Source organism: Pungitius pungitius, chromosome 5 (genome assembly GCF_949316345.1).
Source record: "Pungitius pungitius chromosome 5, fPunPun2.1, whole genome shotgun sequence".
Taxonomy (NCBI): domain Eukaryota; kingdom Metazoa; phylum Chordata; class Actinopteri; order Perciformes; family Gasterosteidae; genus Pungitius; species Pungitius pungitius.
The window spans coordinates 870638-897125 of record NC_084904.1 but is presented as its reverse complement, the minus strand read 5'-3'; the positions used below and the strand labels follow the sequence as shown (position 1 = coordinate 897125).

Sequence of the window (26488 nt, the reverse complement as noted above, 5' to 3'; positions counted from 1 at the left end):
CACGTATTTTGGATTGATTGAACACAGAGTCATGGGAGACTCCTCAAACCTATTCAATAGCTGTAATGGTGCGTTTACAGATGTTGGAGGATCAGACATTAATATTTTCATTATGTAGACGAAGCGCCCAGCTGTTGATGGACATTTGCGTGCTACAAGGTACCAGCAAGTCAGGACGGCTCCTTTCAGTGAGCAGGTTGTTAAGCTTTGATGGTGTGCAAAGTGACTGTATCAATGCTAGTGATGCTTGCAATACAAAGGTTTTTTTTTTAGGCTCCTGCTTTGTAAAATATCTCTCCAGTGCCTTTACATTCATGACAACCCTATGTTTACTTTCTGATGATTTAATAATAGTTGCTTCTCTGGAGATGATAATGGTGTTGTGCTTTGAAAACGGCGTCTGGTGGTTGAAATGTATTCTGTATGTTTGAAGTTTAAAAGAATACTATATTACAATACTGTAGCTAATAAAACTTTAACGTGTGTTCCATGTCTTCTTTTCTTTCTGTCTCTGGTGTCTCTTTCCTTTCTTCCGTTCACCTCTCCTTCCTTAGTTCCTACACTCTTTACTCTTCTATCTGTCACACTGAATCCAAGTCAAACAGTGGGGGAGCTCATGCATAAATGGTATAAATCATCTTCTAAACCCTTCACACTTTGAAATGCAGTCACAAAAAGGCTTTTCAACACCCGATTTGATGTGTTATAAACTTGCTTGCAAGGTTTTGCAAGCCGTAGCACTGGTTTCACATAATATAATTCACTTATGGTTTTAACACACCCGCTGTAACAAAATCCCTCTTCAATATAAATTCATACATTCATTCATTCATTCATGGTCAGCAATGGCCAGAGCCATTTGTCTAATGTGAAGCATCCATTTTTCTCGAATGTCGCTACCTTTGACGCAGCAGACCAGTTCAAACCCCGAGTCGAACGCGGCCGTGTCCATTCGAGGGGCGAATGTTGATGGCGGGACACATCCCGCGTTATCGCAGACCAGTTGTTCCCGCACCGCAGCATCCTGTTTACTGGTTTCTAGTGTGGAGGACTTAAGGATTTAACTTGTCACATGGTAGCGCCTCGTCATTAGTGCATAAGCGAACAGCTGAGGCTTCTGCTGATCCTGGCTTCCACGTCCTTGGTCCGGCTGTTTCAGACGGTGCAGCACCAGAAGCCAGAAGGCTTTCAACGCCCCACAGAAGAAAGGCGGATTGAGCTCGGGATGTTTTGTTAAAACTGATAATTACACTAAAATCCAATTTCACTGTGATTATATTCTTTACTTTTGCTCCCTTGGTCTAGAAATTCCCCTTCCACGCCACTAGAGGGCAGCATACACTCAAAGTGTGAGCAGTGGTCTGGTGATGGACGTTCATTAAATGGCCAAGCTACCACCTCTCTGAAGGCTCTGAAGAGCTGCACAAAGCTTAAAATACTCGATAATCATGGATTCGACTTCTCAATGACGGGTCATAAAGTTTCCTTATGTCCGTCCCCTCAGTCCTGCAGCTCAATACTCGTCTCTCATACATCAACAAGTCATCATATTCTTTCTACCAAACCTGTTGGGTACCGTGTTACTAAGTGTTGCAGGAAGGTTTTTTCTGTGGAAACATTTCATTTAACGTTGTGCGTGTACTTGTAAACAGGAGAGTGCTCTTACCAAGTCCTCTTGACATCTAAAGTGAGATCATTATCAATCAGCATTCTTCAAAGGTTTTGTCATTGAAACATTTCTCAACAACATACTCATTTGTCCATGAGTATAGGAAAGAGTGACGATAATATAACAATATCTACTTCTCAAATAATACAATATAACTTGTAGAGAGTCATGCACTCATCGATATTCACCAATGTGATGTGATGTCACAATTATAGGACTCAAGAATTTCAGCAAAGAAAATGACTTACGGATAGTAACTGTTATAAGTTATATTTGTTAAACAATTTGACAAATATATATATATTTCTACCGTTATCACGTAGTTGAAATAACCCGAGAGTACAGTGAACATCCCCCATTTTACAGTGAAAAAGCTGTGGTTGGTAAAACATACGAGAAATATAAGACAGGATCCATATGTCTCTGTGGACACAAGTCAGGACTTTCCAAGTTGGCAGCATCTCAGAAAGATCCGTCAGTGACACACAACTGTACACATTTAAACTGTGAAGTGTGTGTGTGGGGGGGTGGAGGTCTTTGTGATAGTACGCACATGTGTGGAAGCACATAGAAGAAAAAGTGTGTGAGGGCTGAATGCGATCCAAAGAATATGCTGAATTATAGACCATCTGTCGTGTGGTTTAGAGAGCTTCTGGACAGCAGTCAGCTTCGTTAATGGACCATTTGTTCAATACTTAAACAAGGAGCATTTAACAAGTTCTAGTTGGAGCTCGAGTATCCAAGGGTTAGATCATGACATAGTCTGAAATATTCCTCATTATCACCTTTAATCAGCAAACAATAAGTCTTATTTATATGTCGGTACTTCTGCAATGACCACTACTGGGTCATGTGGCCAATCCCCCTGCAAACACCAATGGCTGCAAGGCGCCTTAAAAACAAGCAGCAGTGAATGCAGCCAAGCACTTTCAAGCTGTGGAACAAGACTCGTTGTTCTACTTTGCCCGAGTCCAACCAAACCCGCCAAGCAGCGAGGTTAGTGGCGTAGTGTTTGTGTTGGTGGTTCCATCTGTGGTCAGCTAGAACACGCCGTCCAAGACAATAAAACCAAGCTGTAGGCATGCAGCAGTGGAGCTGTTAGCTAAACACACCACATGCTGCTGTGCCCCCACTGTTGCCTCAGAGTCGGAGATGGGGGGGGTGGAGATGCTCTAAGCTTTGTAATCACCAGCACCACATGCCGCCAATGTCAAAGTCAAAGTCAGCGTGTCCTTGAGAATTGAGTCTTAACAGGGGACGCAAGCACGCACACGGTGGATTGTATGATTATCCCGGCAAAAAAAACCCAACAGAGTTAAAAAGGGGTGTTCACTGTCACGGTAGTGATACCTAATGTTAAATGTCCATGTAGCATCGTATTCATTTTAACAAAATAACTGTTAGCCGGCACAAGAGAGACAGATGAACAGAAAGATTGTATTCCTCTCTCTCCTCCTCCTTCCTCCCGTCCCTCTTTAATCATCTCTTCTGTTTACAAGGTTCATATGTGGCCCAGGACGTCCAGATGGTCCGTTCCGTAACGGGCCGCTATTGAATCAGAGCAACGGGGCCTACAGGAGTCAACCAATCACAGTCTCGCGGAATACAATTAACTTCACACATAATTGGCCTGATTGGTGGAGAATATTAACGAGCTCTGCTGTAATTGGCTCTAATGAATGAAGAACTGGGCAGCACCTTATTTCCTGCTCGACTTGTCACCAGTTGTTAGCCAATTCCCAAAGCTGATGAAGATGAATGTCCTCGGCTTGTTGGCCAGGATCATTTGAATGGATGTCCCCGTTGCCTCTAATCTCCCACAGCGAGATAGCTCAACAGCATAATGAGGACGCCGTCTTTCCTGTTCTTCACAGGATTGTGCTACTTTTCTAGCGTTTGGCTTTCTAATAGCAGTGGTTAAGAAGCTGGTGGTCACAGCTAACGTCTAAAGTATGCTATGAGTGGAATTGGAGCAAAAAAAAAGTGCCATAAGTAAAAGAACAAGCCGGTGTGCTGTTGATCTTTAAAAATGATGAGAATGGCCAGAATGTAAATTAAATCTTAACATGGCATTCAAATTGTATGATTTAATTATCAGTAGTTTTATTTATTTTTTGCACTGTTTTTCAACTCTGAGAACACCTAACTTGCATAAATACATTTCATTTGTATTATTTCGGATATTGTATTATTATTTAGATATATGCATATAATGCTTGTTTTTTCCCTACTTGGGAAAGTAACAGTACTGTCTCTTTACCTTCATCCGGCTGCCTCTGGTTTTGTCTCAGCTGTTATTTGATTTCAATGTCAATACATCAATAGACATGCAAAAAGAGAGAATGTGGCCGTTGAATAAATCTGATTGTGAAATTGGAGCTACACAAAATGAATTCAGATAATGAGAATAAAGTGTAATGGACTCCAGTGTGACAGTCTCTTTCCTATAGAGAGTACCCAAGTCAGAACTGTATTGGCCCAGGGCTGATTAGCTGGAATCGATGCTAACTGTCTGCAGGGTGCGTTCATCATCGTCACTGCACTGTACCTTTGTGTTCTACTCATGCAATGCCTTTTCTAACCATGTGCCCCTTCGCTTCAGCTTCATATTGTGTTGGTGTTATCTCCTCTGTAGTTCACCATAGCGACTATTAAGGAGGGATTGACATTCTGGGCAGATATATCATTTTTTTTTATTTCCGTCCCTTTGTGTGTGTGTTGCCAGGGAGACCCTCTCCTCTCTCCCCCCCCCGTCAATGAAGTCTATTTCTTTAGGCAATTTTAAGTCTACTCTCCTTTCATTGTGAGTTGCACATTTGACTACAAATCCCACCACTGCTTTTCCACAGGAATTATTCACAAAGCTTGAATTGATCATTTTAGAGTCGGTCTTGGGTGGTAAACTCTCTGCAGGCACCATTTTATGCTTTAAGATCAAACACAGAGCATCTAGGAAGGTGTTAGCTCAAAGACCTGTACAATATTCCTCCCCGTATTTTCACTCTCTGCCCGTTAATTCACCTCATGGTTTCCCATCACTCTCCCTCATTTCTTCTCTCTCCCCGATTCTCACTCGCACGAAACAAGCGGGCAAAGCTAAACGTAACCATGACTTCAGTTGTCATAACAGCGCAAGGGGAAGACAGCAGTGATCCAACAGTTGGCGTTGGTTACAATTGTGCATTATGGGTGTAATATGTCTGGGGAAAGATTACTGGCCCACCCAAGCCCCTCAACTGGCACATATAAAACAACTATAATAGCAATAGGTTATTCACGCTGCATTACATTGAAGGGCAATGGAGAGTTTGAGAGTCTGGGGCATTTTCACTACAGCTGGACGCACTGCGGCGTCTCTGCAAGTACAGGAAATGAAACAAAAAGAGAATGCGGGACCTCAAAAGAGTAAAACTATTCCCCAAATCGCACACGATTACATTTCTTTAGAGACAAAATGTTCCACGGCACCGTTGGCCTGATATAGTATGCAAACCCATTGATCTATTTTGTGTTGAGAGGTCATCCCCCTGAGGTCATTTCCCCCATTCGCTCACTTAAATGTGGCGTTCCGGCGTCGTTTGATATCATCACTGCCAGATGTGTACTGCAGAGCCTTGGGGAGTCATTCAGTTTTTCTCTTCATAACATCAACGACGAGTCGTACTTTCAGAGGAGTCATTTGAAATAAAAAGGGGGACTGCAACAATACCTGCACATGTGCTAGTTGAAAATATCTCAAATTAATCCACTGAATATTATGAACTGTGTCCTCCCTCCGTCATTAGTGCAGGCAGTCTGGCATCTGTCTACAGCACATCTGGAATGGGTGCTTTATTTCACTTCACAGTGATCCATTACTCTCTGTTGAGTCATTTACATGGATATACTGGCATCATTTTTTGAAGGGGGTTGCTGTATCGTCCATGCAGTGCAAACCTTCTCGTCTCCTATCCATCATCAGGTCTGTGGCGTGGACTCTGCACGGCTGTTAAAGTCATGAGTAGGAAGTGCACCATGAAGTTGAGCACTGTACTGGATTGGCTGCAGCGGCATGCTGTGTTTTGTTTGGTGCTATATTTGTCTCCGCTCTGTCAGCAGGTAGGTGGTCTGGAATCCGTCATGCTGAGCTTGAAAAAGGAGGCCGTGCTTGCATAGCGTTTCTTTTTCCTGGTAGCCATGGAAACAACATCTTTGTGAAACACAGATAGAGCAGGATGCAAGTAGCAACCATTTGTTTTGCTACCCAAGCGGCGCAAACTGAGTTTCATTTGCAGGGGCAGTGCTTTGTTGGTGCTGTCCTTGAATTTCAAAACCAATGAATGGATTGACCAGTAATTTCCATTTTGTCTTTGCACAGAGAGGAACCAGAGGAACCAGAACTCAACAGCCACCAGTCTGCCGTTGTCAAGACCATGATCAAAGGACCAGTTGCAATCCAGGGTTAGCTGTGTGTGTGTGTGTGTGTGTGTGTGTGTCTATAATACATTGATTAATATACATTTTTGTTCATCAAGCCAATTGCTGCAAGAAATCTATGCAATGGGACATTACTGTCAAAAATATATATGAAATATATAGCTGTGACTATTTGAGGAGCTATATAGTCTAAAAGTAATTTACTGCTTATGTGACTTACACTCACCGGCCACTTTATTAGGTACACCTGTCCAACTGCTCGTTAACACTTAATTTCTAAGCAGCCAATCACATGGCGGCAACTCAGTGCATTTAGGCATGTAGACATTGTCAAGACAATCTCCTGCAGTTCAAACGGAGCATCAGTATGGGGAAGAAAGGTGATTTGAGTGACTTTGAACGTGGCATGATTGTTGGTGCCAGAAGGGCTGGTCTGAGTATTTCAGAAACTGCTAATCTACTGGGATTTTCACGCACAACCATCTCTAGGGTTTACGGAGAATGGTCCGAAAAAGAAAAAACATCCAGTGAGCGGCAGTTCTGTGGGCGGAAATGCCTTGTTGATGCCAGAGGTCAGAGGAGAATGGCCAGACTGGTTCAAGCTGATAGAAGGGCAACAGTGACTCAAATAACCACCCGTTACAACCAAGGTGGGCATAAGAGCATCTCTGAACGCACAGTACGTCGAACTTTGAGGCAGATGGGCTACAGCAGCAGAAGACCACACCGGGTGCCACTCCTTTCAGCTAAGAACAGGAAACTGAGGCTACAATTTGCACAAGCTCATCGAAATTGGACAATAGAAGATTGGAAAAACGTTGCCTGGTCTGATGAGTCTCGATTTCTGCTGCGACATTCGGATGGTAGGGTCAGAATTTGGCGTCTACAACATGAAAGCATGGATCCATCCTGCCTTGTATCAACGGTTCAGGCTGGTGGTGGTGGTGTCATGGTGTGGGGAATATTTTCTTGGCACTCTTTGGGCCCCTTGGTACCAATTGAGCATCGTTGCAACGCCACAGCCTACCTGAGTATTGTTGCTGACCATGTCCATCCCTTTATGATCACAATGTACCCAACTTCTGATGGCTACTTTCAGCAGGATAATGCGCCATGTCATAAAGCTGGAATCATCTCAGACTGGTTTCTTGAACATGACAATGAGTTCGCTGTACTCAAATGGCCTCCACAATCACCAGATCTCAATCCAATAGAGCATCTTTGGGATGTGGTGGAACGGGAGATTCTCATCATGGATGTGCAGCCGACAAATCTGCGGCAACTGTGTGATGCCATCATGTCAATATGGACCAAACTCCCTGAGGAATGCTTCCAGCACCTTGTTGAATCTATGCCACGAAGAATTGAGGCAGTTCTGAAGGCAAAAGGGGGTCCAACCCGTTACTAGCATGGGGTACCTAATAAAGTGGCCGGTGAGTGTATGTGACTTATTTTCCGTGCTTGAAGCGTGACACATGTTGTGATTCAGGTCATTGCAGACTTTCTTTTTCTTTTCTCGTCTTTTTCCTCTGTGGAATCCCATTAAGGAGGCGAGAAGGCCCCGCTCTGCCTGTGGTGTAGCAGTTCTACTCCGTTAGAAAGATAATATTTACTGGAGGGACCTGTCGGGAGTTAGGAATAGTTTTTTAAAGGCAAGCCACAGAGCTGCTGTATAATGGCCCGACTCCATCTTCACTCAGCCCACAGATTCAGAGATTGAGACATTCTTCTGCTTATCATGTGTGGACCAAAATATACATTACAGTATGTATTCATGAATCTAGCATAATATCCTTTAACTTTTACACCATCCAGACTCAAGTCGGGCACAAGTCAGTTCTCACCCTCATGGAACTGTCACTCAATTGTAAATATAACCACTTTCCTATGGACCCGGCTCATTAAACTACACTCCTAGCCGTATAGTGGCCTAGAAAGAGTAACCTACCGATGCATTTTGAATCCATAGTTACAGTTTAGGAACTTGTACGAAGGTATGTTTGTGTCCTCATTCCCCAAACAAGAGCTTTTGAAGGCAGATTTCTTGCACTGCAATCATACCCTCAGAACCTTGTTGTTGTTTGTAAAATCCTGTATATTGTCAAAAATCACATATTGTCAAAAGTGACACATTCAAGCCCCAACATCTAATGTAAATCCGGCTCCATTCACAGCTCAAACACACACTTAAACATGGGATGTTATGGTAGAGCCGAGCTCTAAAAGTAGCCCTCGCCTTCCCGCACACACAAAAACACATCTTCCTCCGCCGTTTGGAGATCAAAGGTCAAGCCACATGTTTAGCCAGGTGTGGGGGAGTATTTTGGTGGCCTGTGTGTGTGTGTGTGTCTGTCATAATATACCATGGTAAAGTCTACGGTGAGGTAAAAGATTCAAGGAAGATTGATGTGGTGAATTCCCGGTTTTGACATCAGTAGTCAGCCAGCCGCATGCATCGCCGTGACACCTGCTGGGCCTGCAGACCTAGAGGGTAGAGGTCGAATAACTCACACACCAACACGCGTCCTTTGTGATGTTCACTTTTTTTGTTTTCCATTTGCTTCTCCTTCCTGTTTCTGCCTGTTTTGTAACCAACCTTTTACCCCCCCCCCCCCCCCCCCTCCCCAATCCCCTTCAGGTCACGGCCCACGGACTGGTTTGATTACCCCATCTTTTGGTATGAAGGGTAATGGAAGTGCCATTATCCCGAGATGTCCCGTCCCATCCAGACCATTACCTCAGCCCCACCCAAAAGACGAGGACACCCTGGTCCAGATGGCAGAACACATCCCTGCTGGGACTCGGACGCCCATGTGTGGCCACTGCAACATGGTGATCAGGTGAGGGAGAGACGCCGTCTACCAAATTACACAATTCAGGATTTTAACAAGTGAACTCAATGCACTTATACGGATAATTGCAAAAAAGCATTATTCTTGTCAGCAATCTTCAGAATAAATATCATGAATGAAGAATCTGTGACCTCGCTCATCAGGATGGAATTATTCTGTTGTCCCCATGTTGAGGTTTTGAGGTGATTCTATCACATCAGGCTCATTGCTTTTTCATTGTGCACTATTTTATATATTATTTATGTATGTACATATAGAATGAAACAACAGGCAGTGTGGTGTCCCAGTTGGGCACTTAAGATAATGAAACGTAACTCATCTTGAGTATATGATGTGTGTGTGAAACTAGAGCCACTAAGATGTGACGTAGAGTAGATAAGGGGTGTTACGTTGCACCTGCAGTGCATCCAACTGATTTACAGTGCAGACACTGAATGCAAAACACACACACACACACACACACACACACACACACAAAGGCTATAGACTGTGTTTGTTTCTTCATCCTTCTTCCTGCCAACATCTCTTTTTCTCCTGGTTGACCACTCTGAGCCAGGTGTTATCTGACTTGTGTCACTTTACATGACACATCACTAAAGATATGGGGTAGCTCACATGCTAATGGAGCCCAGCTTGGGCCACTATCTGAAAAAAGCTCAGATAAGTGCAGCTAAGCTATTGTGTGGAGTAAATTAGCCTGTGTGTTTTTCCCACTTTACCTAATCATCAAGTGGAAAGTGCCACGGTGCTGTCAGAGGGAGATTAATGTCTAAAGATGTTGTGTCTGCAGCAACCACAAGTAACCTTATTGAAATACTAATCACAGTATTCATATTGTACAGCTTGTTCAATAAGATTATTTTGTTATGGGAAAAATTGTGAAGCAAGAAACATGCTGAATTTCAATGAGACAGTTTAGGGAATTTGGTTCCACATTATTTCATTTTTTTAGTTTACCATTCAACGATTTGCCTTCTAGTGGCTGTTTGAGGACAAGGCGATGAATAACTACACAACCTGTCAGTTTACTTTCAATATGTACTTGCATTCATGATAAAAGTAATTATAACAAATAGCCTGGGTGTCATGTGTTCATCTTATTTGATAACTTTAGTTCTAAACCTAAAAGTTGATTAAAACGTTTCATGTTGTCTCCTCTTTTCCCCTTTTCCCACCCAGAGGACCCTTTCTAGTAGCAATGGGGAAATCATGGCACAAGGAGGAATTTAACTGTGCCCACTGCCGCATATCCCTGGCAGACACCGGCTTTGTGGAAGAACAAGGATCCGTCTACTGTGAACACTGCTATGAAGACTTCTTGGCCCCGACGTGCAGCCGCTGCCAGTCCAAAGTACTGGGGGTGAGTCGGTGTGAAGCCAAGTAGAGCAGCTGTGTGTGTGTGTGTGTGTGTGTGTGTGTGTGTGTGTGTGTGTGTGTGTGTGTGTGTGTGTGTGTGTGTGTGTGTGTGTGTGTGTGTGTGTGTGTGTGTGTGTGTGTGTGTGTGTGTGGCTGTTTCAAACCACCTGTTGCTTGGAGCGAAAGTGCTAACCCTCCTGGCATCCCGGGCCAACCTGTAACGCACACCTTTGTTCTTTTGTGGTTTTTGTGCCTCACAATGATTCAACCGTGTGTAACACCCTGAGCAGAGTGCAGGTGTCTGTAGTTTTGCCACTATGGGCCACGTGGAGCGGTTCGAAGTGGGGGGAAAAAAGGATGCATAGCGTTTGATAGCAAATGTAAGATGTTTCAGTTATTAGCGCTTATTGTTTAAACCTCTCAAGGGGAGTTTGAATAGAGGTTGATCCAACATGTAGACTAAGACATGGCTTTGTAACTATAGAATCCAGTTCTCATCTTCTGACTTTTTACTTCACTGCATTGAGCCCTATTTTATATCACATTATACCACTTAATAAAGGTAAATTAATGTTTAGGGGTAGACATCTTCAAATGCTCATATGTAGGGTCAGTGCAAAGTAGAAAGGCTACAGGACATGTGTGTAGTGACCACCAATGAACCTGAGGAATGCGGTACATGTTCTGGTGTTGTGAGAATTAGGCTTAGAGGCCTCAGGGCTGCAGGTGTAGCATGAACAGAGAGCGTCAGGAAGCTAAAAGATCTGCTCTCATAACAGATCTGACGTTCATCCCTCACATGTTCTAACCTCTTTAGCCTCTATCCCTTTCAACCCTCTGTTTCTCACACATCTTCAACCAGCTTACAGCTTCTTAGTAACCGGTTTTCTCACCGCCTCTCTCCTCTAATCCTGTATTTTTACTTTGGCCCACCAACTTCCCAATGACTCCCTGTCCCGTCTTGTTCTCACAGTTAACGGTGGGAAAGATCTAATTTCCTTGTTTCCTCGCACGAACAACAGTGCTCTTAATGAAGCGCCTCGGGCGTCCAACTGACCACTGCGACGTGTGCTTGTCGCTCCCAGGAGGTGATAAACGCCCTCAAACAGACGTGGCACGTCCACTGCTTCCTCTGCGCTTGCTGTCAGCAGCCAATCAGAAACAACACCTTCCACCTGGAGGATGGAGAACCGTACTGTGAACAAGGTGAGTGATGATGTCAACACATCGGTCTTGTTGATTGGATTGAAAGACGCATGTAGCTCTCTGTTATAAACAGATTTTTATTTTGCTGCCAAGAATAAAGGAATAAATAAAGGAAAAAACCGGCAGTGTATTTAATGCAACGTTGCTTTGTCTGTGAAAAGACTTCTACAGTCTGTTTGGGACCAGCTGCCGTGGCTGTGAGTTCCCCATCGAGGCTGGAGACAAGTTCCTGGAGGCCCTCGGCTACACCTGGCACGACACCTGCTTCGTCTGCACTGTAAGGGAAGGACTGCAATATTCACAGTTAATTGAGGCACTGCCATCCAGTCCCTAACAGTTATTTGATAAATGCACTTTCTGGAGATGGTGATTTATTTTCTGGACAACTTTACTTTATTTAAAGTTTACTTTACTTTAACTTCCTGTGTGTTTGTGACAATATTTTTCCTCAGTTGTGCTGCACGACGCTCGAGGGCCAGACCTTCTTCTCCAAGAAAGATAAACCTCTTTGCAAGAAACATGCTCACACACTGAAGATATGATCTCGGACTTTTATCCCAACTTTCTAGCCGTACGTAGCCCCCCAGCGGGGTGGGAACGCCTCTCTATTGATCTTGCAACAATAAGACAACAATAGCAGCAATATAATAATAGAGCAATAATCCTACAAGCACAGAGGTCAGAATAATGAAATATTTGCATTTATGCAAGAGTAAACTTTTTTAAGTAAATAATCTGGGTTTTCACCACATTTCCCCCCAAATAGATTTTAATTTGTGTGTTATTGATTCATGCATTCAATAATAGAAACCTTTTACTGCCAAATGGGGGAATAAATCTAAGATTTTGTGATTTTACTTAATCCTAGTCTTGATTTCTTAATCCACTTCCCTCTGTAGTTTTTCAGAGAAACAGTAGTGAGATCATCAGATTTATAATTCAGCATACAAAGACACTCCAAGTGACTTCCTAAATCACAATGTTTGAATGTAGACAAATGTGTAAGAAATTATACTTTTGTATTCGTACATATACTAAAAAAACTTTAAGAAATTAAGCAATGATTTGCTGAGCGGATGTTTATTTGTAATACTTTTAATGTTTGTGTAGCTTTAATTAATTAACAATCTGATCGACAACTATTAAAACAAGAAAATATCAGCCTTTTAATTCCCTGAGTCAAATGCTTGCTGTTTTTTTAGAGTTGAGCTGGATGTTTGGGTTGATGGTAAAACCTTTTACTTGTGATCAGTGCTTGGAATTATTATGGTTTTCTGTTTTTTTTAATGAATTATCTTTTCTTTTTGTGTGTTAAACTTGGAATATGATATTTTTTTCAAGTTTCAAAATAATGAAGTGACATTTAATCATATACAACATTGAGGCACAAAGTGTTCTGTATTGCTTTTTCTACTTCCTTACTCACTATCTTGAAATTACATAGTAATTGCAGAAATATGTGTTAAATACAGAGTGCCATAGTTCAATGACTCGTATGCATATTTTATTTATTGGTTTTAGTTTATCAGAAATGGTGTTCTTTAATGGTCTTTTCTGCCCTTCGTCTGCTTCATGAGTGTGAGTAGCTCTTTCTGCCCTGTTCCACAGGAAAAGGAGGTAACGTGTAATCCTTGTCTTGTAATCTGTGTATTTTATTTTGGTAATAGAAATGGAAACGTCTTAACTGACCATATATATTTACCTGCTTGAGTAACCAGGCTTTTCATTTTTGGGGAATGAGTGTGGTTCCCCGTTTTAAGTATGAACATGTTGACTCAGGGGAACACTTCTGTGTCTTTTGTGTTTAGTTTTCAAACAACAATCTGATTTGTTTTATTAATAAATACTAGTTTGAACCCCCAAAAGAAATATCCTATGTATTTGCTTTCGTCAATTTAGAACTATTTTTGCATGATGAATATCTCCTTTCCCATTGACTTGATCTGTATTTTGTTATCAATAGTCCACCACCTGCTGGCTCAGTTAAACAATTTTAAATGTATTCCCTTATTATATCTAATATGGGCTTTCAAACATGATTGGAATACCTCACAGACCTGCCCTCACACCTTCCTGTGCAGGTCGACACCATACCACGCAATAAGATGTGGATCAACGGCTGCAACGGCTAAACAGAAAGGGATGGGGTTACGAGTATATTTCTGCAAACCCATGTCTGAGATATTTGGAGGTGATTTGACAAGATTTCCGTTCTGTTTGATTTCCTGGTCACCTCTTTTCTCATGTGGCTTTTTTGACAGTTATTTAGTCAACCTACTGGACAACCCATAGTACTGTTGTTTTGAAGGCTATTATTGAAAACATTATTGCTGGTAAGATAAGGCTCCTTTAATTTTTAGAGATGTATAGTAGGCTACTTTCTATAAATTCAACGGTGATTATCACACAAAATAATTCCAAAACATGTGCCCCGTGTGAGGCTCGAACTCACGACCTTCAGATTATGAGACTGACGCGCTGCCTACTGCGCCAACGAGGCTCTGCGTAAAGCCCGCCCACATGTAAAATATAATTGTTTTCCTCCCTTCCCCCTCTCTCGCTCTCACACTCTCTCTCTCTCTCTCTTTTTCTCTCTCTCTCTCACACGAGAAAACACGATCCAACTCTTGGCGAGGCATCGATCTGCATTTGTCTGCAGCCCATCGTGTGCTACGATCTCATCTCCGTCATAAGAAGGAACGAGGCAGAAGGTGAGTAGTACTTCTGGTGAAAGCGGCAAACTCTTTACGTTGTATTACTTTTGCGTCGCGCGACTGTTTGCACACCTTCGGAAGTGAAAGGCTTTGCTCGTTTCTTTTTTTCTTCAGTATTCCGATTCGAGAGTAGAAATGTTTCAGTGATATTGATTTTGAATAATCTTCCTATCAGCACCATGTGTTTCCTTTCGGGCTACGTGATCCGATCTGAAGTGAGCATATCAGTACGATGCGATGTGAATATGAGTGCTTGATCAATTTGTTTTCCAGATGTATTCACATAGTACTAAAGGTAGTGATTATATGTGTACAAGCTATTTTCAGAAACAACACGAAGAGTAGTAACTTGAACACATTTTGTGGTAATGCGTACAAAAAAAAACACATTTTACATCACAGCTGGATGTTTTAACCGCATAGTTGTGACAGCAGATAAAGAAAAAACTTTAAATCTACTAACTTTCAGTCAATTTATAGTCCTACAATCACGTGACCTAAGTATAAGTAAGGAACTGTAAGGTTTCTTTCTTATTGGGAGATTGGCTTTTCATATTGTAGTAAAATCTCCCTTTCATTTTTGAGACTTCTTCAAGAGCTCAGAAAGCAGAATAAATGAACCCCAACCCAGCCTCCAGCTCAGAATGACCTACAACCCGGTATTCCCCATACACCCCGTTTACACACACACACACACACACACACACACACACACACACACACACACACACACACACACACAAGCCAACTCTCCCTCCAGTAACCAGGTCCAGGTGTTTGTCAGTGTGGGTTATGACAATAGTAAATCTGTATGTGTGTGTGTGTGTGTGTACGTGTGCACAAGCATGTGTGAACGTGTATCCAGATGGACGCTGTGGCTCCAAATCTTACCTCACCTCGTCTGAGGGAGTCCACGGGAACCACGCAGGAAAACTCCCAGCAAACACGCACGAGAGACGTCCAGACGCGTGCGTGTCGCCGTGTGCGTATTCTTGGTTCGTCAATCTAATAAGTAGAAGCAGTTGTTTGGGCCTCACGAGGAACAGCGGTGTTATTTAGGTCAGGGACACATCGCGCATATCTGAGAAACGGCCACATTCTCAACTGGCTGTGTAATTGAGTTTCACATAGCGGCCGTAAACAGAGCCAGTCGCATATTTTCTGTTGCTATTATTTGTGTGTGTGTGTGTGTGTGTGTGTGTGTGTGTGTGTGTGTGTGTGTGTGTGTGTGTGTGTGTGTGTGTGTGTGTGTGTGTGTGTGTGTGTGTGTGTGTGTGTGTGTGTGTGTGTGTGTGTGTGTGTGTGTGTGTGTGTGTGTGTGTGTGTGTGTGTGTGAGGGAATCAGAGAGAGCCGTTTAGACACTTTTAGACACTGAAGAGCTTCAGACACCTTGTGACGACAGACAACGTGTCTCGGTGCTCGAAGTCCAGAGAACAGCAAATTTGCTAAGCTCCTGTCTGATGATGAGTGGGACTGGACTCCCAATGCAGTTAAAGGGATGAATAGCTTTGCACAAGTGGCCCATGGAGCAGTGTTCACTCTACATCAAATGTCTGCTAGATGTATTTGAAGTGAGGCCCAAATCAAAATGAGAAAATGCATTTCTCGCATACAAACATGTTAAAATAATCTGTGGACCAATTATGAAGCCCTCTAAAAGTTGAGTGCGTGAATTAGATTTGGATGTGACAACAGTGGCGTCAGAACGATGACCACAATTGTCGAAAGATTTCCAGAAACGTGTCGGGTTGTTGACGTTTCACCAGCTGATACCCCGTGGCCACCCCTGAAAGCTCATTGGCCACCTCTGTGGCCACCCCAGATCTGATAGGTTGTTGGTCAAGTTCGTCAACACAAGAAACAAGAGAAATGCTGTCAATCAATGATGACAGCTGAACAACTGATTTAGGGTCAGTTTTACATTTTTAACTAACACAGTAATGGTCGTACTGAGGCTGTGAGAGCTGACTTCTGTTCAGCGGACGTTTGGCCACGCAGGTCACGTGACCCACGAGATGATTGCGCTGCACCTGCCGCTGCTCCGTGAAGCACGAGGACGGTCACAGTTTACTACAGCGACGACACAACAACGATAAAAACGCCGGAATCTGTCGACTGAGAGGTATGGTCATCTAATGTTTAGTTATATCGTTGTTCCCTCTGAATGTGTAGGAAACTTTATCTAGCACTAAGTAGCAGCTAAAAGTCAAACTACACTGCACTAGCTGGCTAGCTTAGCAGCCTGCAAACCAAGTTAAGCGTTGAACGTTAGCATTTTATTTTTTTTAATTATTAGGATACCGCCATGAAATATGAAACGCTGTTTTCTGGACTGAAGACTGAGGGTGTTTGTTTGCAGATGTGTGTTCAATAGAGCTAACAGTGTCTGAAATATGACAGTGTGACAGTCTAGATTTAAGTAGCCATAGCCCTCCAGCTTCTCAGCTCTTAAACTCATCAACAATGACAGATGACAGACTGAGCAACCTGGGTGTTCTCAGCATTGAGGCTAGAAGATCAAAGTAACTGGACATGGACACATTTATTAAACTTTTTGCTACCAATCACCAAAACAGGCAAATTCATCTGATAAGATGGATGAACCCAGAATGTGTCTAATGGTCTTGTTTTTGTGTTAAGGTTTGCTTGGTTTATGTTACAACTGTTTATGTACAATTTTCACAAGTTACACTATGAAGAAGCACCTTAACCCTTTAGTTATATTTGGTCTGGTGGCATTGCATTGGACTTTAAGTCTTGTCTTGTGGTCTTGGCCCTTTGTGAAAGCATTTTGTAGCAGCAGAATGAGCAAAAGCAAGAACTAGCTACCTCTATTGCACTTTGTTACTATTATTAGAATCCTCTATTGTTCATGAGAGTTTAAAGGTTTACATTACATTCCTTCATAGTATATACTTTGGAGTTAAGATTTGTTTGGTTTTTGTTACAATTGTTTATATATATATGCAACGGATTGTATAAAGGTTCTGTTAAATTGCTGCTTAAATGGGGTCAGCGCCGTCTACCATGGACACCCCACACTAGCTTTGTGTCCCATCTTGGCCACCCCAGTAAAAATGTTCTGGATACGCCACTGCTGATACCGCGATGGTTGTGTAACCCGTTCGCCCCTTTTCACTAATCGGGGGAGACTCTTAACTTGGTAAATCGTAACCGCCTCGAGCAGGTGAAGCACTGTTTGTGTGGAGGTAAAACTGTGTGTTGATCAACAATGAGAAAGACACTAGGGCCAACATTGAGGAGGGTAAAAGCCATGTGAACCCGGGGAATGTCGTGCCTCGCTAATATCCAATTTCCTCAACTCAGCGACGGCGTTGATAACAATCAAAAACGGAGCCGGAGGCCTTTGTGCTCGAAGATCCTTTTTAATTACAGTGTCAGTTTGATTTGTACAAAGGTTTCAGTATTTAACTTCACCGCGATGATGGGGTGTTTTCAGAAAGGTTTCCACAGGCCTTGAACATTATTAAAAACTTAAAGAGGAGGCAATGAAAAATGGAGACGGCATGCAGCATGGAGTAAAAGAAAATGAAATGTAATCGATCTGTGTTGTAGTGACGTAGGGCGCCATCAGTGTGGGAAAGACACAAGGTCGCTCTCTCAAACAGCAGAGACCCTGATACATGTGTTCAGGTTTATTAAAGGCGGCAGTGAACAGGTTTATTATTACTTTCTGAAGGTGATGCCACTCCTCCTAAATTCTTGGGGCTGTAAGGTACACTTTGTTTGTGCAACTTTGATAAAAGGCTCACTCGGCTGTCTGAAGATCAAAAAGCCCGAGCGTGTTTTCCATCCTACGGGGACACATGTTGTGATCTGCTCCCAAAGTTTATTCCTACGTGCATTTCTAATTTTAAACGACCTAGTTTTCTTCAAGAAAGTCAAATCCAAAGTGTGCTTCCACCTACGTATGTGTGACATGTTTGCCTCCACACACACATGGATCCCATCCGGTCTGCACGGGTATCCTCTGATGAGTTAAACATCTCATCCTTCCCTCTTTAGATGGGAACTGTGCTAACTATCCGTCCTTTCAAAGCCTGCTGCATTTTGACCCTCTTCACCCTGCAGTACTAGTTTGTCAGTCTACTACAATTCCCTTTTAATGGTGGGACCGGCGTATAGTGGTGCATTTGTTTACTCCTCTGGATAAAAAAGGTGCTTATTAGTGGAGGACGTGAGTTGCAGAGACAAGATAGGATCTCACAGGAAATGTTCCTACCGACTTGACCTCTCTGTTGAAGATGAATGATGATGAAGACACCGACATGGCCGGTGTGCTACAGGAGATGAACCGTAGTCTCACAGCAGCACTCGTGTGCACGTGTGAATGCTCTTTGTCTGCGTCTTGTAAGATGTTAAAGTGAAGGCTATTTTGTTTTTTCAGGTGTACAATGCGTATGAAGTCGTGAGTTTAAATACGTGTCTCTGCTTAGTCTCATTATTCTAATCTCCATCTCCATTACTCCCCTGTTCCCCCTCAGGGCGGACATTCATGATTCTATCCTGGTGCTCTGTAATTCTCACAGGGCACACAGTTCAGCCACTCCTCCCCCCCGGTCTTCCCCTCTTCTTTTCTTCTGAATGACGCCACAAGGATTCACCATCACCACTTTTAGAAGAAGCAACACTGGAAATCTTGCAGCCCTGTGTTTATTTGAGATGGATCCAGGAGGAAACCGTTGCAGTGACAAACCTTCTGGCTGTAATAAAGCAAAGGTTAATTGTATGAAAAAGGTTTAAATGATGATTTATTAGCTTGGCGAACAGCCCACAGAATCCGTTAAGGCGTGTGTCCCACAGGATACAAACTGCCAGCCAGCTTGTGATCTCATGATTCTGTTATTTCTTTCCTCACTGCTCTATAATTCACACAGGTTGCCCAACTCCTCTTCAGCTTCTTTCCTCTTGTCCAAGGTTATTCACGCTAATCTCTCATCACCTTTTTGTCGTTTTATCATATGACTTTGTACATTTTAATGACTTAATCAGAAAATGTGTGTTTTGTTGATAAGAACATCCACGATCACAGCGTCAGGAACAGGTTGAGCCCTGAAGGCGCTTTAAACTCTCACAGAATTTTGCTTTGAACTGCGAGGCTGTTCTGTATCTGGTAGACCACAGCTCTGTCTCCTTGTGTTTGGTTTGGCTCATTCCTACTAGACCTGCAGAAAAAAACCCGAAATGATGGAGTGGTGAGTGGGGGGACTAAAGAAAAGTAGAGGAGATTTCCATCTGGATCCACTTTGGTACAATTTCATCTCTTCTGCCCTCCAAACCCGAGACTCCCGAATTTCATGGTGCCTCCTTTGAGGTGCCAGTCCATCAACGTTTGGAAGAAACACTTGTCAACGACCAACTGTCATTGTTCAAGTTTCGGGAAGTGGCTTCACCGCTGGGTCTAGACATTCTCTCACTACTCAAAAGTTGTACTACAGCGACTACACGCAGAAAAGGTGGCCTTGATGTCAGCACTTTATCTAGTTCAAACAGAAGAACTAATGCTAACTCTTAATTAGCATTACAGATACACAGTTGCAACAAGTATCAGTTTATTTCTTTTGTCAGGTACCTTTAGGTCGTGGTTTGCCCAGTGGCAAGAGTCAGAGACTAGAAGTCAGACTGATTTAATGGAAAAGCCGGAAGATGAGATGTGAAAAGCATGTGTTATACGTTGCTGTTACATATTTAACAGTAACTATTAAAGGTATTATTTGTGGTTTGTACTTGCTCCTTTATCTCGTGGTCTGTGTCCTTCACAGTCTTGGACTGACTCGTCCTATATTCCCCCCCAAAAGCATGCATTCAGGTCAGGAATGATGAATGGCTTTGTTTGATTTGAGCAGGCCTTTGGCCAAGGATTGGGGTATGCTGTGTATAATCAAACGTAGAAGCCACTTGCTATTCTCATTTTCTCTGTTCTCTACCTAAAAGCCTTCCGTCTGCATTGTTTGCTGCTACACCTCCGATACCCTGATGCCTCTGGAACGGTGTGTTGCCTTTGCAGATACCACCTTCCCACGGGTCCTAAATGCATGATGAACTTGTCAATGTATTTACCAAAGTAATGATTTCAGAGTAATTCAATTTGATACATAACAAATCCAATTTTGCTCCAGAGATTGAGTCTTATGCAGGTGGAATCCAATCTCGAGGGGACTGTTTCTTCACTTACATGTCCGGTGGATTTATACATATCCATCTCTCAAGCAGATTGAAATGTGAAGCATGCTTCTGGAAGTTTTTGCATTGTGTCAACATTGTAATTCTAGTTGAATATGTTTATTGATAGATGGATGCTGAAAAGGTGGGACTTAGTTGAGTACCGAAGAAGAATATTTTCCTGCGTTTATGTGTATTTTCTGTGGTGACTAACGCGGAGTGTAATTGGAGACTTCTGACAGGAAGCAAATGTGAGGCTTACAGATAATCCAGATCACATCAGGCCAGACACTGTAGGAGGAGGGCTGTGCTTTTGCAGATTTGATTAGGTGATATAAAAAAAAAAAGGAAATGACCTGATGCCAAACGCCAAATCAGCTTCTCCAGATCAGGAAGACAGCAAGATCCAAAATGAGAAAGACATTTAGAGCAACAGCGTCCAAGAGAAGCCAGATGTGCCTCACTTAACAGGTCCCTGTTGGTTCCCAGCCATCCAGCACCATCAAGCAGATGGCTAGATATTAGGTCAGCATCACACACATCATATTATCCTGCAGAAAAACTACCCCTCTCACGTGTCTGACTAGCATCTCTCTGGGTTTACACTCACAACCACGGAGTTGTGCATACACGCAAATGTGCACCACATGCTCGTTGGTTTTATATACGTTGTGATATGCTGGGAGCAGAAGTTTTTACAAGCCGAAGCCCCTGAACTGTGTCCCCTCGGCTTCCTGCATGAAAAAAAACGAAATCCCTGCACTTCCGAGCTGCTATATGTTATGTTATGCTTCATAGCTGGCCCCGTCTACTCAGCATACAGTAGCATATGACACAGGCCACAGTTAAACGGGCCTAAAAGGTTGTGTGCATGGTTCAGGTTTAACGTAACCCTTCTGCCAGATGAGCCACTAGGAAACCGTCACCTTTTTGCACGTCAGGTGTGTACATGGACCAACATTAGGGATAGAGAAACATTCATGTCACCATTGCTTAACATTCATTTACTTAAAATTCTGAAGTATAGATGTAAGCATGTAACATCTCTTCCACAAGTGATACAAAATGAGATGCTGTCACTTTTAAAACTCCAAGTTGATACACAAAGGCAAATGATTCTTTGTCAGTTCTCTAAATCTTGTAACCTTCATCCATTCTTCTTTCAACCCTTCAAATCTCTGCATTCTGTTGAATCTTGTTGACGAGTAAGCGGCAAAGTGGCTTTAATGTGGGTTTACACTAGTAAAAGATAAGCTAATAAGACGGGGAATGCCAGGTTGTCAGAGGCTCCCCTTCTCCTACACACAATAAAGAACATTGAGCTTTGCAGTGTTGCCTCTGGGTTCAGGTTCTAGCTAATCAACGATGCACACAGCCGTGACTGTTCTGTTCCAGGGGACTGGAGATGGAGGGAGGGAGGGAGGGAGAGGGGGGGGGGTCCTTCCTGAAATGGAGGAATGAGGGTAGAGGCCAGGAGAGAGCTTGTGTGTGTTCATGGGCCTCAGCGACTGTCTTTCTGCCTGTGCGGATCTCAGGGGCCCTTGTTTGTTTGTTTGTGTGTGTGTGTGTGTGTGTGTGTGTGTGTGTGTGTGTGTGTGTGTGTGTGTGTGTGTGTGTGTGTGTGTGTGTGTGTGTGTGTGTGTGTGTGTGTGTGTGTGTGTGTGTGTGGTAATTATACGTGTAGATGAACAAATTATGTCAGTGGTACCAAGTCACTTAAGACTAGAGAGTTAAGTGAGTAGTGTTTCTGAGACTTTGCTATAATCACTATCAGATGTCTCAGTGGAAGGAGAGGGACATAAGGTAAGAGAAAGAGAGCGTGTGTGTGTGTGTGTGAATAAGATTGAACAAAGAAGGAATGAATGGAAGACTGACACATAGACGGAAATAGATATTGTATAGCTGCTGTTTGTGTATAAAAAGCAATACTTACACAATGCACAAAAGATGAATGCATTTATTCACAACACTTCCACTTTATTCCAAGCGACTTTAACCTGAATGTTATTTTAATCCTTAGCATGTTTACACTCCAAAACAGTAGAGCATTTTGGGGATGACGTAATGTTATCTGCTGTATCTCAGACTGATGCAAATGAAGGTAACATTTTAGATTTCTTTGCCCACTTGTCAAACTCTTGATCAAAGTTCAATTTGGCACATTCTGTCCGATGTGCAGAATAAAGAACATCTCGGCTGCTGAATCCAGAATCCTGTGGGTGGCGTGTTTAGGTTTGCTGCACATAAAGGTGTGTTGCAGCAATTGAGTGTGAAGCTGTACTTGCGTTCAGCGAGGCCATGTCCTAATCACTGTCAGATGGTGGACCGAGTCCTCGCGTCTGGAGCCATTTACGAGGCCTGCCTCTGCCTGAAGGGGGAGAAGGGGGGGGGGGGGGGAAATCCACCGAAGGACCCTGTCCTTTGTTGTCTGAGAACTTGTGAGATGGAAAATAGGTAGCAAATGATGGAGAATTAGTGGTCAGACAACAGGTTTTATAAGACAAAGTAATTGTTATTTCACTTTCAAACAGCATAAGTGATAGCACTTATTATTGCTCTTTTTTACAAACACTTGATACGACAGATTTGCCACGAGCCAAAAGCAAGCGAGAGCGACTTCACTTTGTCCAAAACCCACTTGGCGCCTTCGGGCAGGACGACGTGACGGTGCCACCCGTTGTAGCCGCGGCTCTGCAGAATAGCGAGTGTGCAGCATTCTTTTGGTCCCGCACTCGGCACTCACTCTCCGCGCCGGGGGGAAGACACCATGAGTTGGCTTCCAGGGGCCCCCGAGCAGTTGGCCCCGTTCTGAGACGCTGCGGAGACCAAACGGGCGCTGCTCTGCAGAACGAACCCAAAATCAATATGCGGAGGTCAATATTGATACCAATGTATGCCAAAAAATACATACATGCTAAAAGTTAGACAGTGATCTATTCATGTGTCTGCTTTTTCCATGTGTGGCTTGCACACGAACTGCCCTCCATTCGTGATTCATGTTTTGCGGGTTTTCACATACCAGTGATGTTACTGCTCTTAAATTGTAAATGTTCTCCCCGAGAGGAACTTTACTCAGCTTTGTTGTTGGACATCCCGTCATTTCACAAACTGGAAAACGGAGAATAAATAGTTTTGAAATGAGACACACGTCTATGAAATAGTCAAAAGAATCCATTTGGCCAACTTTCCTATTGTGTTGATTTAATTGGCCGAGACTGCAACGGAGCAACATGCAGGGCTCTTCTGAGAAGATTCAACTTGCAGCTGGTTAAAACAGTGAACGTTTGAAGAAATTGACAATAATAGCCCACATCTTTGATATATTTCTTTTAATGAACTACGTGTGAAAATGTACATATATTTTGGTGGGTTTCTGCGTCTTACTGTGCTGTAATTCAGGTACCTCTTCTGTTACGGCTATGAAGCGCTTATATCGATTAGGAAATGCGATGCTTTTCTCTGTGAGTTTTGTCCTCCAGGCTTGGTTAGCACGGAGGCCACTGTGCCAAGCGGATCTAATGAAACCTTTTCCTGACCCTCTAGAAATGTGTGTAATTAAGCAATGAAAACTTGTTTGTGGTGGATAAGCGGGCCTTCTGCTGCAGGAAATTAAGGATAATCTGGAGGCTGTGGACGCTATTTGTTGCCACAAGGCATTCTCAGGGTGAAGGGGCTCCACATGAAGATTTGTTTTCATCCTGTATGAATTAGTATGGCGTGTTTTGCCCCGACCGGGCCCTTCCTACATCTCCATGTTTTTTTTTATTGTCTACTTGTGTCTGCTGTCTGCTTTTTATCTCCGCCAGGCTGGGAGAAGATTATGTGTGTGTGTGTGTGCTTCTGTCTGTTCACAGCTAATCTCACATGCTACTGGACCCATTAGCCGCTTTATCCATGACCAAATACTCAAAGAACAAAACAATATCAGTTATTGTTTCATAGTGTCATCTCAACCAGCCCGTAGGATAGGGGTGTTCAGGCAGTAAAGGCTATTTTGCTAAATGTAGATGGACCTGTTTATTATTTATATATGAATTCACATCTCATTTATGTGTGCATTTCCAGAAAAATTGTGCCTGAAAGCAGACAGTACGACAATCACCCTCTCTGCATGTTGAATGATGGTTTAAATGTGTTCACTACGTCTACGTCTTGGTTTATTTAACTTGTAAATGCACTTCTTGAACAGAACGGAACGTCCCACAATAGTAAAATATGCACGTGGTGGAAATTCTGCTGATTTATTGATTCATTTAACGCTACTGGCACTTTATAAGTTAAGCAACTGAAATAAATGTAATTCTTTCACAAAAGCTACGTAAGCAAATTAATCTCTAATTGACCATAAATCACATTATAATATCCTTGTAAACATAGCTGCTGCTCAACTGCTAAGGGATCTCTTAAACGCTAAAAAGGGATCACAGTAATTATTGCTATCAGAAAAATAAGTTTAGTTGTTTTGTAATGATTTATTGCATCACCAATGTAGGAGCATTTGATATTTCAATTGCTTAACCCTGCTCATTCTTTTGGTATTTCAGTCTGACCGGGTTGCAGGGTTGAAATAAAAGCTCATTTTAACTCAACTGTTAAATGCTTGAATATAATAAGCAAAGACATCGTTTTGTAAGGGACAAAAAAACTACACAACACCACATAACGTGCCGCGTTCAAAACCGGTAACCAGGCAGGTAAAAACATGTGTTCCTGGTTGTGAGTCTCCAGGTAGAGAAGGAGCACACTGAGGGGTCCACAGAGCCAGTAATGAGTCATATCCTTCAAACTGCTGTTCTCCATCTCAGACACCTCCTAAAACTCTCCGCTTCAGTGACCTACACACACACACACACACACACACACACACACACACACACACACACACACACACACACACACACACACACACACACACACACACACACACACACTGTCACCGCTCTAACCTGTTCATGACTCCATGCTGCACTTCACACCTCTGGGGGTGTTTTCTGGGGAAACACATCACGTCAGTCACCGACGTCAGCGTGTCAATCAAAGTTCTGCAAACACGGTTGACGTTTTGAGGCAGGTGTAGCCAGCCGGGGTGGTCTGCAGACGCTGACTGACAGGGACACACTTTTGGTGTGTACCTTTGTGGGCTGTCATCAGGTTGCGGAATAAATAGGGATATTTTCACTCACAATATCTTAAAGAAAACCAAAAGCAACAAATGGCACAGACTGGGCATTATGTAGGGGCGGGACCAAAACTTCATGAGGACATTCGATCATGAGAATTTGATCAATTATCTGCATTGGAAAGTATCAATATGTGATCAAAAGGTTTGAGTAGAGGGGAATAGTTCAGTGGTCAGAACACCATTTGGTTGTCTGGATTATGTCGGAGTTGACAAGAATGAATCCTTCATGTTTAGTGTTGCCGTTATGAATATACCCGGTGTACCACTTATCTCTAAAAATGCCAAATTAAACTGTGTGGATCAAAAGGGATTTCTGAGAAACTTTGGGGCAATTTTAACTCGTTGGGCCGAAGTTAAAGGCAGTTGGTTTGATCCTGGTGCTCCTACTGCATTACAGCAGTCTACTCCAAAATTCTTCGGTTTGGTTAAATACAGATTTAAAAAATGAATATGTTTCTCTGTGTATGTTTATTTGCATATGACGCTTCTAATAGAGCCAGATAAAAAGCTGCTAAATGCTCCGCTAGGTCGACTGGGCCTGTATGCTGTGTGGCGCTGAGAGGGTTGTGTGTCTCTTCAAGTCTTTCTTTCACAAAATGAGGTGTGCGTTGGAACCAAATAACGTTTCACGTGGCATGCTACACAGCAAACTCCCCCAAACGGGACCAAAGTGAGTTTGGATCAGTGTCGCTGTGGATCTGGATCGAGCAAACAGCCAGGTGGACGTGCAGGTTTAAACGGGATTGAGGGGCTTTTACTGTGTGGAAGGCGAGCACTTGTGTGTCCCCGTGTGTGTGTGTGTGTTTATGCGAGACCACCTAACAGAAGTGCCTCTGAGAGCACAGTGTGACTGTGGGGTAAAAGTCCAGGCTTGCTGAGTGATTGCCTCTTTTCCCATAATTATGAATC

General features: G+C 43.0%; 2 protein-coding genes and 1 non-coding gene across 11 annotated transcripts in view; 2 read left to right on the top strand and 1 right to left on the bottom strand.

The window, feature by feature from the left end:
- Nucleotides 1-13359, top strand: part of pdlim5a (PDZ and LIM domain 5a) — a 45251-nt gene extending 31892 nt beyond the window's left edge. For all 7 annotated transcript variants that reach the window (XM_062562348.1, XM_037483502.2, XM_037483500.2 and 4 more), the window contains 6 exons: nucleotides 6027-6109; nucleotides 8724-8925; nucleotides 10117-10297; nucleotides 11379-11499; nucleotides 11661-11776; nucleotides 11952-13359. In XM_062562348.1, coding sequence (XP_062418332.1) covers nucleotides 6027-6109; nucleotides 8724-8925; nucleotides 10117-10297; nucleotides 11379-11499; nucleotides 11661-11776; nucleotides 11952-12041 — 793 coding nt within the window. In that variant the 3' untranslated portion in view covers nucleotides 12042-13359. The remainder of the gene's footprint in view (nucleotides 1-6026; nucleotides 6110-8723; nucleotides 8926-10116; nucleotides 10298-11378; nucleotides 11500-11660; nucleotides 11777-11951) is intronic.
- Nucleotides 13360-13926: 567 nt separating this feature from the next.
- trnam-cau (transfer RNA methionine (anticodon CAU)) lies at nucleotides 13927-13999 on the bottom strand. The gene has a single exon. It is a non-coding gene; the product is annotated as a tRNA-Met (tRNA).
- A 113-nt stretch (nucleotides 14000-14112) lies between these two features.
- Nucleotides 14113-26488, top strand: part of bmpr1ba (bone morphogenetic protein receptor, type IBa) — a 45199-nt gene continuing 32823 nt past the window's right edge. The window contains exon 1 of one of the 3 annotated variants that reach the window (XM_062562299.1): nucleotides 14113-14210. The gene's annotated coding sequence lies outside the window, so the exon portion shown is untranslated. Of the gene's footprint in view, nucleotides 14211-16016; nucleotides 16337-26488 lie in introns of those variants that run through there. The other 2 variants (XM_037483359.2, XM_062562300.1) reach the window with 2 other exon arrangements.